General features: G+C 40.6%; 1 protein-coding gene across 1 annotated transcript; it reads left to right on the top strand.

Annotated features, from left to right (window-relative positions):
• The first annotated feature begins 55 nt into the window (after positions 1 to 55).
• LOC143460173 (microfibril-associated glycoprotein 4-like) lies at positions 56 to 11344 on the top strand. The gene is made up of 6 exons (XM_076957587.1): positions 56 to 361; positions 450 to 544; positions 715 to 811; positions 1145 to 1241; positions 1473 to 1613; positions 10686 to 11344. Exons 1-6 carry the CDS (start codon positions 94 to 96, stop codon positions 10870 to 10872), a joined length of 885 nt encoding a protein of 294 aa, XP_076813702.1. The 5' UTR covers positions 56 to 93; the 3' UTR covers positions 10873 to 11344.
• Positions 11345 to 12581: the final 1237 nt, after the last annotated feature.

Consider the following 12581-nt stretch of genomic DNA (forward strand, 5'->3'; position numbering starts at 1 on the left):
GGAAGTAGTCCTAAATGCTACCTATAAAAAAATCTTTAGCTGAAACTGAGCTTGCTTTGCAGACATATAGTTAAAAATAAGTTATAACTTAGCATGAAAGCATACAATTTGTTGTTAGGTCTTATTCTGCTTGTACAGCCGGGAAAGTTACAAAGATGTCGTGAAATCACCAGTAGAGTGTGCGATGAAAACTCTTCAAATGGAGCAAGCCAGAAAGGTGAAAAGGGAGAAATAGGAGCTTCAGGAAAAGCTGGGCCTCCCGGAAGCAAGGGATCAAAAGGAGAACTAGGAGAAAGGGGCGGAATTGGAGAATCGTGCGCCCTTGGATCACTAGGAACAGAAATCATGAATAAGTTTGCGGGTGAACTGAACTCGTGTAACCCTATTTAGTTAAGTAAATAGGCCTATACAAGCGCAAATACAGGGTAGGTATACTGTTTTTTAAATAGAGCTTATTGTACCTACATCCTGTCTGACGTCCTCTGTCTACGGAAGACAAACTCTACGCTCTGGTGAAGAAGTATTCTGTGATGGTGGATGGACGGTAGGCTAAGTGAAAATAAGGATAATGGGATTGATGTTTTCAGGTTCTCGTTTTTTTTAAATCAAACAAATCCAAAAAGTTGTTGGGAAAATGCCGCGACTATGTGTGTTTTGGAATTGGATTAGGCTGTTCTACTATTTACTTGTTAGCCTCATATAAAATGTTTACAGATCTTCCAGAGGAGAAACGACGGAAGTGTTGATTTTCAACAAACTTGGGATCAATATGTAAGCGGATTCGGAAATCTGGATGGCGAATTTTGGTGGGGTAAGATGCCTAGAGCAATCTCATATTATTGAGTTCAGTATACGTCATTCCTTAATAAATGTGTGTAAATTTTGATTTATGTCCAGTAGCTTGTTTGATCATCAAAATTGCATTGATTTTATGATAAGAAATTATTGTTTTACAACAAAACAAGCAAAGCTTACTTCTTTTAGGCGAATATTTCAACACCTAATCATCAACTTAAGTATATTAATATTTGCATGTTACTCGTGTCTTACTTTAGTAGTACGTAGTAGTAGACCTATAGTAGTACTAGTAGTAGTAGCAGTAGTAGTAAACTAGTAATAATAGCTTAGTATACTATAATCATAGGTCTGGAAAAGATTCACCAACTTACAAATGGCAGAGGTTGCAGACTTCGCGTGGACCTTTGGGATTTTGATGACGATCACCGATTTGCGTCATACAGGCTCGTATACAAGCAAAAACGTTTTTTTTTTGATAACTACATTTCCTTGATTTCAATCCCAAATCCTCGATTATTGCTTAAATTATTAATAACGCATGTACATATTGATTTGGACATAGGCCTACATGAAAGCCCAAAACTTTTGATCAGCTTAGCTTATATAGCCCACACTGAGTAGGCTACGCGTTGCTAAAGTTGTCATTTTACGGAATATTTGCTTTTCCAACGCAGTGATTTTTCTGTGGAGGGAGAAAACGACAGTTACCGGCTGCATGTTGACGGTTACAGCGGTACTGCTGGTAACGGGCTGACCGGTGGCCATTCGCAAAACGGAATGGGTTTCACAGCAATTGACCGCGACAACGATCAATCGTAGGTTTTCATTTATTAGGAATGAATGACATTACCGTATCTATTACGCGTCTTAATATCAAAACGTTTAACTTACTTGAATTACAGTGTAAATTCAAACAATGTAGTTTGGCTGATGAGCAGCACCGCACGCTGTCTGTACTCTGTACACCTCTGATAACACAATTTAGCCTATATCTATACAATTTGTTCCATAGTGGTATGGGATTTGGGGTGGTGTGATGGTTTTGGGATGGCCTAAGCCAAACCCAGTCTTTCAGTTTTATTGTCTGACTCCTATGATTGTCTTTGACTCCGTTGCGTTTTACTGTCTCATTTGCTTCTTAAATCAACACCAACTTCATAAAATTTAGTTGTTATATTGTCCGAATACGTTGTATCGAATTAGCAATATTTACACCATGATCCCACTTTCATAATAATTCAGTAATAACTTCAATTTTACAGAACAAGGGAAATAACTCAGAGAAGAGAGAATTTCCAAGAGAGCGATTTAAATCCAACACTTGTTTTTATACTAAAGTATTGACCAATCAGCTTTTAGCCAATCAGCCCATAATCACGTGTCAGTTCCAATTTAAGCCTTTTTCTCACAAAGCATTCAAACCGCTTTACACCATTACAAAAAAACCACTTGACACACTTACTATATCACATATTGGTTTGAAACTACGCTTGTGATTAAAGATACTAGAACAATACCTGCTACCATAAACCACGTGTCGCATATTACACCACGAAAACAAGGTACTTGAAACACTTCAAACTTTACGCCGTAAAACAACGCTACTTGAAATACTGCAACTACCGTCAGCACGCTACAAGCTTTGCACATTATTATCTGCCTGGAGAGAAATCAAAACTATTGCAATGCCAATTTATATAACCAATTTCTACATAATCCCCACAATATAATTCCCCCCACTCAGAAAAGCTTCGAGGTAGGAATGTTGGTTTTGGCATCTTGCAATCCTTGAGAATAGAGCATTTGTTTGTTTTCTCCAGTCAGATTTGTGCAGTCATCACAGGTCACACGAATTGATACATGCAATAGAAAAAATAGCAGTAAATATTCTTCGCTAATACTATGTTGTATAGAAGGGTTTTTAAATATTTTGATATTATTTTTTTTTATACGTTTTTACCACAACCGAAGTAATATAAAAGTATGGTAATTGTAATTTCACACAAAACCTAATACCACACTACATATAAGTAGACACCTACATATAAAAAAATAACACACAAACACAAGGTATGAATCAGCTATGTGAACCAGAGGAAACGCAAATGAACAGGTAATACGTTCGCGCTGTACCTACGTCATAACCGTATAGGACAACGCCGCGACAAGGCCTAATGCTGACGTAAATTGGGGTATAGCGGTTCATTGGGGTTTTCATCGGTATGCCGGACCTCTTGCGTTACAACTAAGTCCTCTCTGTTTTCTGGAGCATCGTCGGGAGGGACGTTTTCTTCCATGGCTGGCTGACGGATGCGACGGACACGAGAGATGAGAGATCGTGCCAAATCGACTACATGTCCTCTGTAAAACTTAATTGCCCAAATAGTTAAGACAAAGCCCCAAAACATTGCCATGAATAGTAAAATAACCAATATCCCGCCTAAAACAGGATTTGTAATAGAAGATAAAACACTCAAAAATACATTGGAGAAGGTATTCTCGATTGTGTGTCTGACGCTAGAGAAATCGTAATCCCTAGTTTGATCAGTATTGGCATCTAGAAAATGGTAAAATTTATCATGTGCGAGCTTGAAATGGCTCATCGACACTAACATATTTTGGATGTCTTCAAATCCTTGGTCTTCTTCTGAAGGATAATCATCGATAAAGGTTTCAAAATCAATGTCTGGTTCTGTAAAGTTCACTGGTGCGAAAGACGGCCGTAAAGCTTGCACATCCGAGTCTATTTGACTCAGAGAGTAATTCTCAAATTGATAGAATTGGTTACCAATGTTAAATGAGAATATGCGACCAGGAACATAGGATTCTACATATCGAACTCCTCTATAAAGATTTCCGTCTCGGTAGATTTGACCGAGCGATTTGGTACCATTATTATAGAAGAATTCAACTAAGGGCCTAGCAGAAAACTGACCCTTATATACCAGACTTCGTAATACGGTTCCCGATACTGGGTAACATTGAATTTCTGTTATAAGATCACCTATGGTGACGGCTGCTTTTTTCTGTCCGCTAATTGCGGTTAAAGTTTCCCCGGGGTATTGACGTGCGACCAGCGCATAAAGAGATGAGACGAGTGTTTCAACTTGACACTCTAGGTAATGTATATCGTCCACTAGATTAGACACATGGTCAGCCATATTGTCATTGCTTTCCGTCATGAATCTTGCAAGGGCACCGGCTTCCGAACTGGACGAGCGGCTATGTACGTCGTTGGATTGCTGTTTGATTGTCGCGGGTTTGTAAAAGTCTAAAGCTGCAAGCTCCGAACAATTTTGCGGAACCAGAATCAGTCCTGTAGGCGTGCAAATAGCGTTTCGGCTGTAGCATTGAAATGTCTTTTCAGCGCACTTTGCACGATGATGCACACTGATCCCAAGAGCTTTGATTTGCACTCGGTATAAATGCTCTTTGTGGTAATGTAGTAACAGTTTATGGACTCCCTGAGGAACAGTCTGAGGACATTGAAACGATTGTTTAAATTTCCATATAAATGTTCTGGCTCCCACAATACAGGAACCCGAAGACACTTGGCACTTCGATAAAGTGGCAATACTCGACATCAGTTTCTGCGTTACCGGATCATACTTTAAAATCGATTTGTTCAGGATGCCATTGATTGTTCGTGTAGTGGTAGTAGAGGGCCAGCTGTAGCGTCGTTTAACTTTGTTTCTGGTAGCCCATGTGAATTCGTTTTGCTGCTTCAACTCTCCAACATTTGGTGCTTGAAAAGTTCTTCTCCAAAGATCGCAAGCATCCGGGTTAGGTGCAGGTCCTGCGACTGTACTATCATCGTGACTTTTGGATCCAAAGAAATAATGGGTTGCTATTGAGGTAGTTATAAACGTACGGCATACAAAAACCTCGATGTCGATTAGGCGGTGACTAGGATCATAAATTTTGGCTGTGCATTGGTGAATTGCAGTATGTTTCTTATGCAAACATGGTTCCGGCGGAGGTATAAAATATTCTCCCTTTTTGTAATGTGGTTGACACAGGTTAAAGGTTTGTAGGCCAATTGTCGGTTGGGAGACCACAACTATGCAAATCAAGTACAGGGCAAGTGGCACGTACATGCTTAGTCTTGAAAACGCTTCGGCAAATGAATTTGACGTCCTCGGCTTGTGGTGCGTAAAGGTGGAATGTCGGTTAAGGCGTCCCGATATATGTCGTCGACTGCAATGTCTTCCGCAGTGTCTACCGGAGAGGTCGGAAGTCCACTCAACTCAACGTTAGAATCTGCAGCGATAGAGATATCATTAGTATCACGAACCACTTCATCAACTATATCCGTCTCTTTCATTGGCGGAATGCTTATATCTACAGAATCAAAAACAGGCAAATGATTAGTATCACGAACCACTTCATCAACTATATCCGTCTCTTTCATTGGCGGAATGCTTATATCTACAGAATCAAAAACAGGCAAATGAGCTACTTTAAGACGGTCTACTGACACATTAGGATGCTGTCCTACAATAGCTAAGGTGAAATACTTGTCATATTTGGCCAAAACTTTATAAGGTCCTGCATACGGAGGAGATAAGCTAGGCCTAGAAGCGTCAACGCGAACGAACACATGCGTACAGTCCGCAAGACTTTTGTCTATGTACACTGGCGGAGTATCGTGATGTACTGGCGGTGTGCACCGCAAGGTAGCCATAAAGTCCGTTAAATGTTGCACATATTGAGAAGGTGAAGGCGTGTCATCGTCCAGGGCTTCGAAAAACTGCCCGGGAACTCGTAAGGTAGAACCATACACAAGCTCAGCTGGGGAACAATTTACATGCTCCTTCAGCGATGTCCGTAAACCTAGAAGAACTAGTCCCAAGTTGGCCGTCCAATTCTGCGGAAATTCACACGCTCTCAAGGCACCTTTCAACGTTCGGTGGGTGCGTTCCAAAAATCCAAGACAGGAAGGCCGGAATGACAGGGAATGAACAAGCTTGACTCCAAGGGTCCTGCATACGCCTGTGAAAAGTTTGCTCATAAACACCTGACCACGATCGGTGTGAAGTTGCTCAGGTACTCCGTAGCGTCCAACAATGTGCAGCAGGAAATTTCTGGCAATGGTTGCTGCAGTGGCGTCTGGTATAGGAATCGCTTCAACCCATTTCGTGAACCTGTCAGCAAATGTTAAAATGTAACGACAATTGTCACTTTCCACCAATGGTCCAACAATATCTGCCAAAATAAACCGAAATCGTTCTGTGGGTTCACTGTGCGGCTGTAAAGGTGTTTTGTTATGTCTGCTAACTTTACTTTGTTGACATGGCAAACATGTGCGACAAAAATTTTTGACATCCGTTTTCATACCACTCCATACAAAGCGTTCGCCAATCTGTTTGAGTGTGCTCTTGTATCCACTGTGTGAGAGCGAGTGAATGTTGTGAAAAATGACGTCACGATACGTGGTCGGCACGATCGGTCGAAATCTCTTCTGTGAAATGTCACCCAGAATCGAGAGGTCCGAATCCGGGAGTTTACGGCGTTCCAATTTCAGGCCAGTTTGGTCGGTCAGCAGTGCTGTTACAGATGCGTCAGCCATTTGATCTTGAGCGAATTGTTCATAGTCGATAGTATAGTCCTGTAACTGAAAAGTATTGATTTCTATACGGGACAAACTGTCCGCTATAACATTACTAAGTCCACTTTGGTAAATGAGCTTGTCGGTAAACTGAGATAAGTAACTGAACTGACGGGTTTGTCTCGGGGACATTGATGTGCCGGCTTTTTGGAAAGCCTGTGTTATGGGGCGATGATCGGTCACCAGGGTAAGTGACCTGCCAATCAGAATATCTGCAAAGTGCCGGGTGGCCAAAAACAAAGCAGTTAGTTCTCTATCAAAGGTGCTATAGTTTCTTTGTGCTGAGTTGAGCGCTTTTGAAAAGAATGCCAAAGGCTGCCATTTATTGTCAATGCATTGAGCTAACACAGCACCAACTGCTTTTCCCGAAGCATCGCATGACAAAACATAATTTGCATTGATTTTTGGAAAACAGAGCTCCGTCGCTGAAGCTAAACGTTCTTTACAGTCCTGAAAAGCTTGCTGAGCTTCTTCAGACCATGCCAATTTCTGACTGGGCCGTTTGACTTTACACAACATCGAATTAAGGGGAATGAGTAAGGCAGCACAATGCTTAATGAAGCGTCTATAAAATCCAAACATACCCAAAAATCGGCGAAGCTCCTTTACCGTGTCGGGCAATGGGTATTTCCGAATAACAGCTACGCGGTCTCGTAAGGGAAGAATCCCGTTTTTGCTCACCATATGACCCAGAAACTTAATTTCCTCCTGGAAGAAAATGGATTTCTCTCTGTTAATCACCAGTCCGAATCTGGAAAGTCGTTCAAATACAGTGCGTAAATGCTCCCTATGCTCTTCCGGCGATTTGGAGAAGATCAAAATATCATCAATGAAGGTTGCCACGTTGGAAACACCTTGAAAAACATGATTCATTAAGCGCTGACAAGTCTGTGACGCGTTTTTGATCCCGAATGGAAGCGAATTATAGGAATAATTCCCAAAAATCGTAGTAAAAGTAGTTTTAATGACATCTGCAGGGTTTACGGGGATTTGATGAAATGCCGCCTTTAAATCGCAAACCGAAAATATGGTACTACCATCGAGTTCGTTGAGAAAATCTTGCAGATGAGGTAAGGGGTATGTGTCTCTCGGAATTTGAAGGTTCGCCTGACGAAAGTCTGTACAAAGACGATATGAACCGGTTTTCTTTTTGACGAGAACAATGGGTGATGCCCATTGGGATTCCTGTGAAACGGGTGTGATGATTCCAGCTTCCAGCAGCTTGTCCAGCTCCTTTCGTAGTACGCGAGCCAGTTCCGGTGACATACGTCGGCAGCGGCTGAAAACAGGCGGTCCTGTTGTATTGATATAATGTTTAATGTTATGTTTAGGGTTTAATTTTAGCCGTAAGGGTGCAGTAATCTCTGGAAACTCCTCCAGGAGCGCCAAAGGTGGCTTAGAATCGCTGTTGTTCGCGTCCAGAACGGGTTGTGTCGCCGAAGGGTCCTTATCTTCTGAAGTGCTTCGGTCGCAACGTGACGTATTCGCCGCTGAAGCTTGAAGTGGTCCACATATGCCCACGTCATCGTCACTGATAATATGATCCAGAGCAGTGCTAGATATGCCAATTTTCTTCCTGATTCCTCCGCAATACTGGGCGGAAACCTGTTCATGAGAATATGGATGGAGTAAACGTCTGTGCTTAACATCTACCAAAAGACCGTAATGGCGTAAGAAGTCAGCTCCCAAAATTGGCTGGCGTAACTTATCACAAATATAAAACGACCATGGACAGCAGAAAGAAAAACCTAAATCCAACTTGAGCTTGGTTGTCGCAGAACAACGGATGCTGGAGTGTACAGTGGGGCCTTGCATCGTGATTGGATGTCGGGCTCCCGTGCCTTTAAAACTACTGGGTAAGACACTGACATCGCTACCGGAATCTACTAAAAATGAAAGGGCAGAATTACAATCATATACATAAAAGGTAGCTCTTTGACTTCTGTTCTCCTCCACCGAATTTAATAAGGGCCGGGAGGAGAACCTTGGCCGTTTTTTGCAAATCTGGCATGGTAGACACATGGTTCCTTGCATTTGTAAGCATTTCGGCCGAACATAGCATGATAATAGCATACAGGTGGTTGGTTATGCTGTTGCGCAACTGGTCTGTTGAAGTGACTACTTCCAGCCCTACGTCCGTCCTGGGCAGGACGAAAAGCTGGACGAAATGTTGCTTGGTGCGCAAACGGAACTCTCTGACGAAAATTTGTATGACCTGCATGGTCCTGCGTATGTCGATATCTTTGTGGTGCACGATAAGACGGATTTGAACGGTACACGTTATCTGCTGCTGAACCTCTTGTATCGTTTTGTCTTTGATTTAGAGCAGTAGTAAGTTGAGTAATACGTTGTTCAAAATTGTCATTAATAAGCATTTGCGTAGCATCCGCCCGTGGAGGTTGATGAACCCTTGTTTTAGCGTCTAATTTGCCTTCTGTCGTTTCCGCAAACATGTGTGGGTTAGATACTTGCAAAATGTTATCTGCTCTATCCGCCAATTCACTCAAAGTCAATTCTGGTGAAGCCGCTAAAATTTTGCGAACATCCGCTGGAAGTCTATCGAGTAAAAGCTTTTTGAGAAGCGTTTCCACCATCGGATCAATTTGACCATGTTGATTAAGTGTATTTCGCATATCGCGCAGCAAATCACTAGGACGCCTAGTCGTGCTGTTTATGTCCGTATCAGACAATAACTTGTTCAAGCGCAAAGCTTCACTGGCCATAAACTGCTTGATTAACTCATGTTTCAGATGTTGATACGGTGCTTCGGCGTTTGGTTGCAAAATTACATGGTTGACACGATCTATGTGACAAGAGTCCAAAGCCGAAATAACATGTAAGAATTTCGCACGTTCTGATATAATGTTATGTTCGACAAAGATGTTTTCAACAACAGATACCCAGGCAAAAATATTCTTAGGCCAAAGCTTAGGTATATTCAGCGACGATCCTGAGGCGCGTACACCTCTATCGACTGGTAATCCATCGGAAGCGAAGCTACCACGTGGCGGGACTACGAACGTCGACATGACGGGGTTTTGTCTGCTCGATGTCGATGGAGAAACTGTCAGTTCACTCAAAACCGAAGTAACGACATTTGAATCCGGCAACCGACTTATACTACTATCGGGTACAGTTACGTGGGAGGTTACAATAGCGAAGGTTTCCTCGGTAGGATTAGACATTATACTGGTTCTAGATGTAGGACTTGTTTCCATAAGCGACTTTACAAAATTTGAGGTAGGCGTCGGTCGCGTTGTCCTATTAAAGATAGGCGATAACGTAGGTTTGGTTTTAGTCGAGCGCAAATTATACTTAGAGCTGAAAATTGGTAGAAACGATGCCATAAACTAACAATAAATGAATAGAAAATTACTACGGTAATGAAAGAATAATAAGAAAGACATTACCGTGAAGTTAAGCAATTCGATATATATCCCAAGTACAGCCAACGTCGCAGAGTAGTAGTAATCCGAGTTCGTTGTGGCCTTGAACTTCTTGTCTTGTTACTTGCTCTTCAGAGGTGCGTTTTCTTCTCCTTGTTGTAGAAGAAAGTCGGGGTCACCATTTATGGGATTTGGGGTGGTGTGATGGTTTTGGGATGGCCTAAGCCAAACCCAGTCTTTCAGTTTTATTGTCTGACTCCTATGATTGTCTTTGACTCCGTTGCGTTTTACTGTCTCATTTGCTTCTTAAATCAACACCAACTTCATAAAATTTAGTTGTTATATTGTCCGAATACGTTGTATCGAATTAGCAATATTTACACCATGATCCCACTTTCATAATAATTCAGTAATAACTTCAATTTTACAGAACAAGGGAAATAACTCAGAGAAGAGAGAATTTCCAAGAGAGCGATTTAAATCCAACACTTGTTTTTATACTAAAGTATTGACCAATCAGCTTTTAGCCAATCAGCCCATAATCACGTGTCAGTTCCAATTTAAGCCTTTTTCTCACAAAGCATTCAAACCGCTTTACACCATTACAAAAAAACCACTTGACACACTTACTATATCACATATTGGTTTGAAACTACGCTTGTGATTAAAGATACTAGAACAATACCTGCTACCATAAACCACGTGTCGCATATTACACCACGAAAACAAGGTACTTGAAACACTTCAAACTTTACGCCGTAAAACAACGCTACTTGAAATACTGCAACTACCGTCAGCACGCTACAAGCTTTGCACATTATTATCTGCCTGGAGAGAAATCAAAACTATTGCAATGCCAATTTATATAACCAATTTCTACATAATCCCCACAGTGGATCCAACTGCGCTTCTCAATTCGGGAGAGGCAGCGGGGGGTGGTGGTTCAACAATTGCCTGCACGCCTCACCCAACGCGGTTTGGGGTCGTTCAGAGGGCAACTGGGCCAATATACTTTGGTATGAATGGAAAGGAAAGAATGAGGCGCTCAAAGCAACAACCTTGAAACTACGATGTGACTGAGAGCGTCAATTTATTACTAGGCCTACCCCTAGTTAGAGGGTTCTGTATAGAATATAGTGTCAAAGTAATGAGCGTGTATCTTTGTCATGAATGTAAATACAAAATTTAAAATTACGTGCAAATGTATAATGTTTGCTCATGACATGCTTTTAGTGCATTACAGCCATAAACACAAATTATTTTCATTTTGAATGAACTAGGCTGCTGATCAACTGAGAATGCTAAAAACGTGAACTTGTATATTTTTGTTTTTGCGACCTCTTGATTGCTATTAAGACATCACAGCAAAAAGGAAATAGCTTTCAAAGCATATGAAGACAAGTCAAAGTACCTTTGTGGTAAAAATAACCGCTTTTAAGTGTTCAAGGTTTCTATAATTTTCGGTAGTATCGTTGCTCATTTTGACTATTGTCTTTTCGTTTATGTCTTCGCTCGCTTTTGGAAAAAAGAAGAACCTAATTCAAAGGATCGACCAAAAGTTTCCATTTCTTGTTATCATATTTTTCCAATGAAAAAGAATGGTATGGTATGATAATGTCTTTCACAAACAACTACATTGTTAGAAGATGTAGAGGGCATGCTCCTTAACATTAAAAACACATATATTAATACCCGGAATAAACATATAAAGTAACATGGTTAGATTAAAATGACAATCAATATCTTAAGTGCACAACAAATGGATGTTTAAAGAAAACCGCACAAAGAAACTCCATCCTAGGGACCAGAATCCCGTTTCTGTGGCCAAGAGAGGGTACAATATTGAGGCCCACAAGAGCATTAAAAGATAGACAGTACGAATCAAATAAAAGTATAATAATATCATGAGGAAATCATGCTTCTACTTTCTCTTCAACTACAGTATTTGTGATAAATAGTGGATACACCGACTATAGCGTATACACATTACACACTAATGATTACGATAACTTTGCTACAATAACATATTACAGTACATAATGACAAGAAAAAAGCAATGTCTCAAGTCAATTTTCCCCAAAGAAGATCTTTGTAAGAGATCCCCGATTCAAAACGACCACAACCAGCAATGAGGAAGACTCGATACAACGATCATGCTAAACTTGACGGATGATAGTAAAAATGCCCTGCCAGCTAGTGAAGACGAATGTTTTCATCCCATCGAAATTTTGTGCAGTCCCGATGAATGAAAACTAATAATAATAGATAACAAAGAAAAGCTCGGCAGTCAACGTTCAAAAGGAGTCCACTAACCTGTATATAGTTGCTATAAGTTATTAGACTATGTAGGCCTAAACAATTTTAAATAAAACAATGTTAGATGCTAAAGAAATAGAAAAACAGCTTATGGTTGTAGTTGTTGGTGGCTTTTTCGAGCAAATGCAAATTTATGATGATCTTTTATTTCTTTTTGTTGGTTCAGGCAGAATATTTCAAAACTTAACACCAAAAATTTTATTGTATGCTGCGTGGTGCATTGGCTGCAATATGATAAATGCAGTTTATTTCTGTTTCTTGTGCCAATTAAGTAAATGTTTTTTTAATTTCAAAGAGGTAATTGAATATAGATGGCAAGTTTTTATTGATGTATCTGTGCATAAACATGTTGCTTTCCAGCGATAACAAGTCATTTATTGACCAAAAATGAAAAACTTTGCTTGAATGTTTGACATTCGAAGATAAACTCAATATCATTCTATGAAACTTAGGCTATCACATATTTTTTTGCA

The sequence above is a fragment of the Clavelina lepadiformis genome, chromosome 5 (genome assembly GCF_947623445.1).
Source record: "Clavelina lepadiformis chromosome 5, kaClaLepa1.1, whole genome shotgun sequence".
Taxonomy (NCBI): domain Eukaryota; kingdom Metazoa; phylum Chordata; class Ascidiacea; order Aplousobranchia; family Clavelinidae; genus Clavelina; species Clavelina lepadiformis.

Excerpts from the sequence above, each read along its gene's own strand:
- LOC143460173 (XM_076957587.1), top strand. The coding sequence starts at position 94 with ATGAAAGCATACAATTTGTTGTTAGGTCTTATTCTGCTTGTACAGCCG. Across the intron at positions 545-714 it reads TCTGTGATGGTGGATGGACG|ATCTTCCAGAGGAGAAACGA; the intron begins GTAGGCTAAGTG and ends AAATGTTTACAG. Across the intron at positions 1,242-1,472 it reads CACCGATTTGCGTCATACAG|TGATTTTTCTGTGGAGGGAG; the intron begins GCTCGTATACAA and ends TTTCCAACGCAG.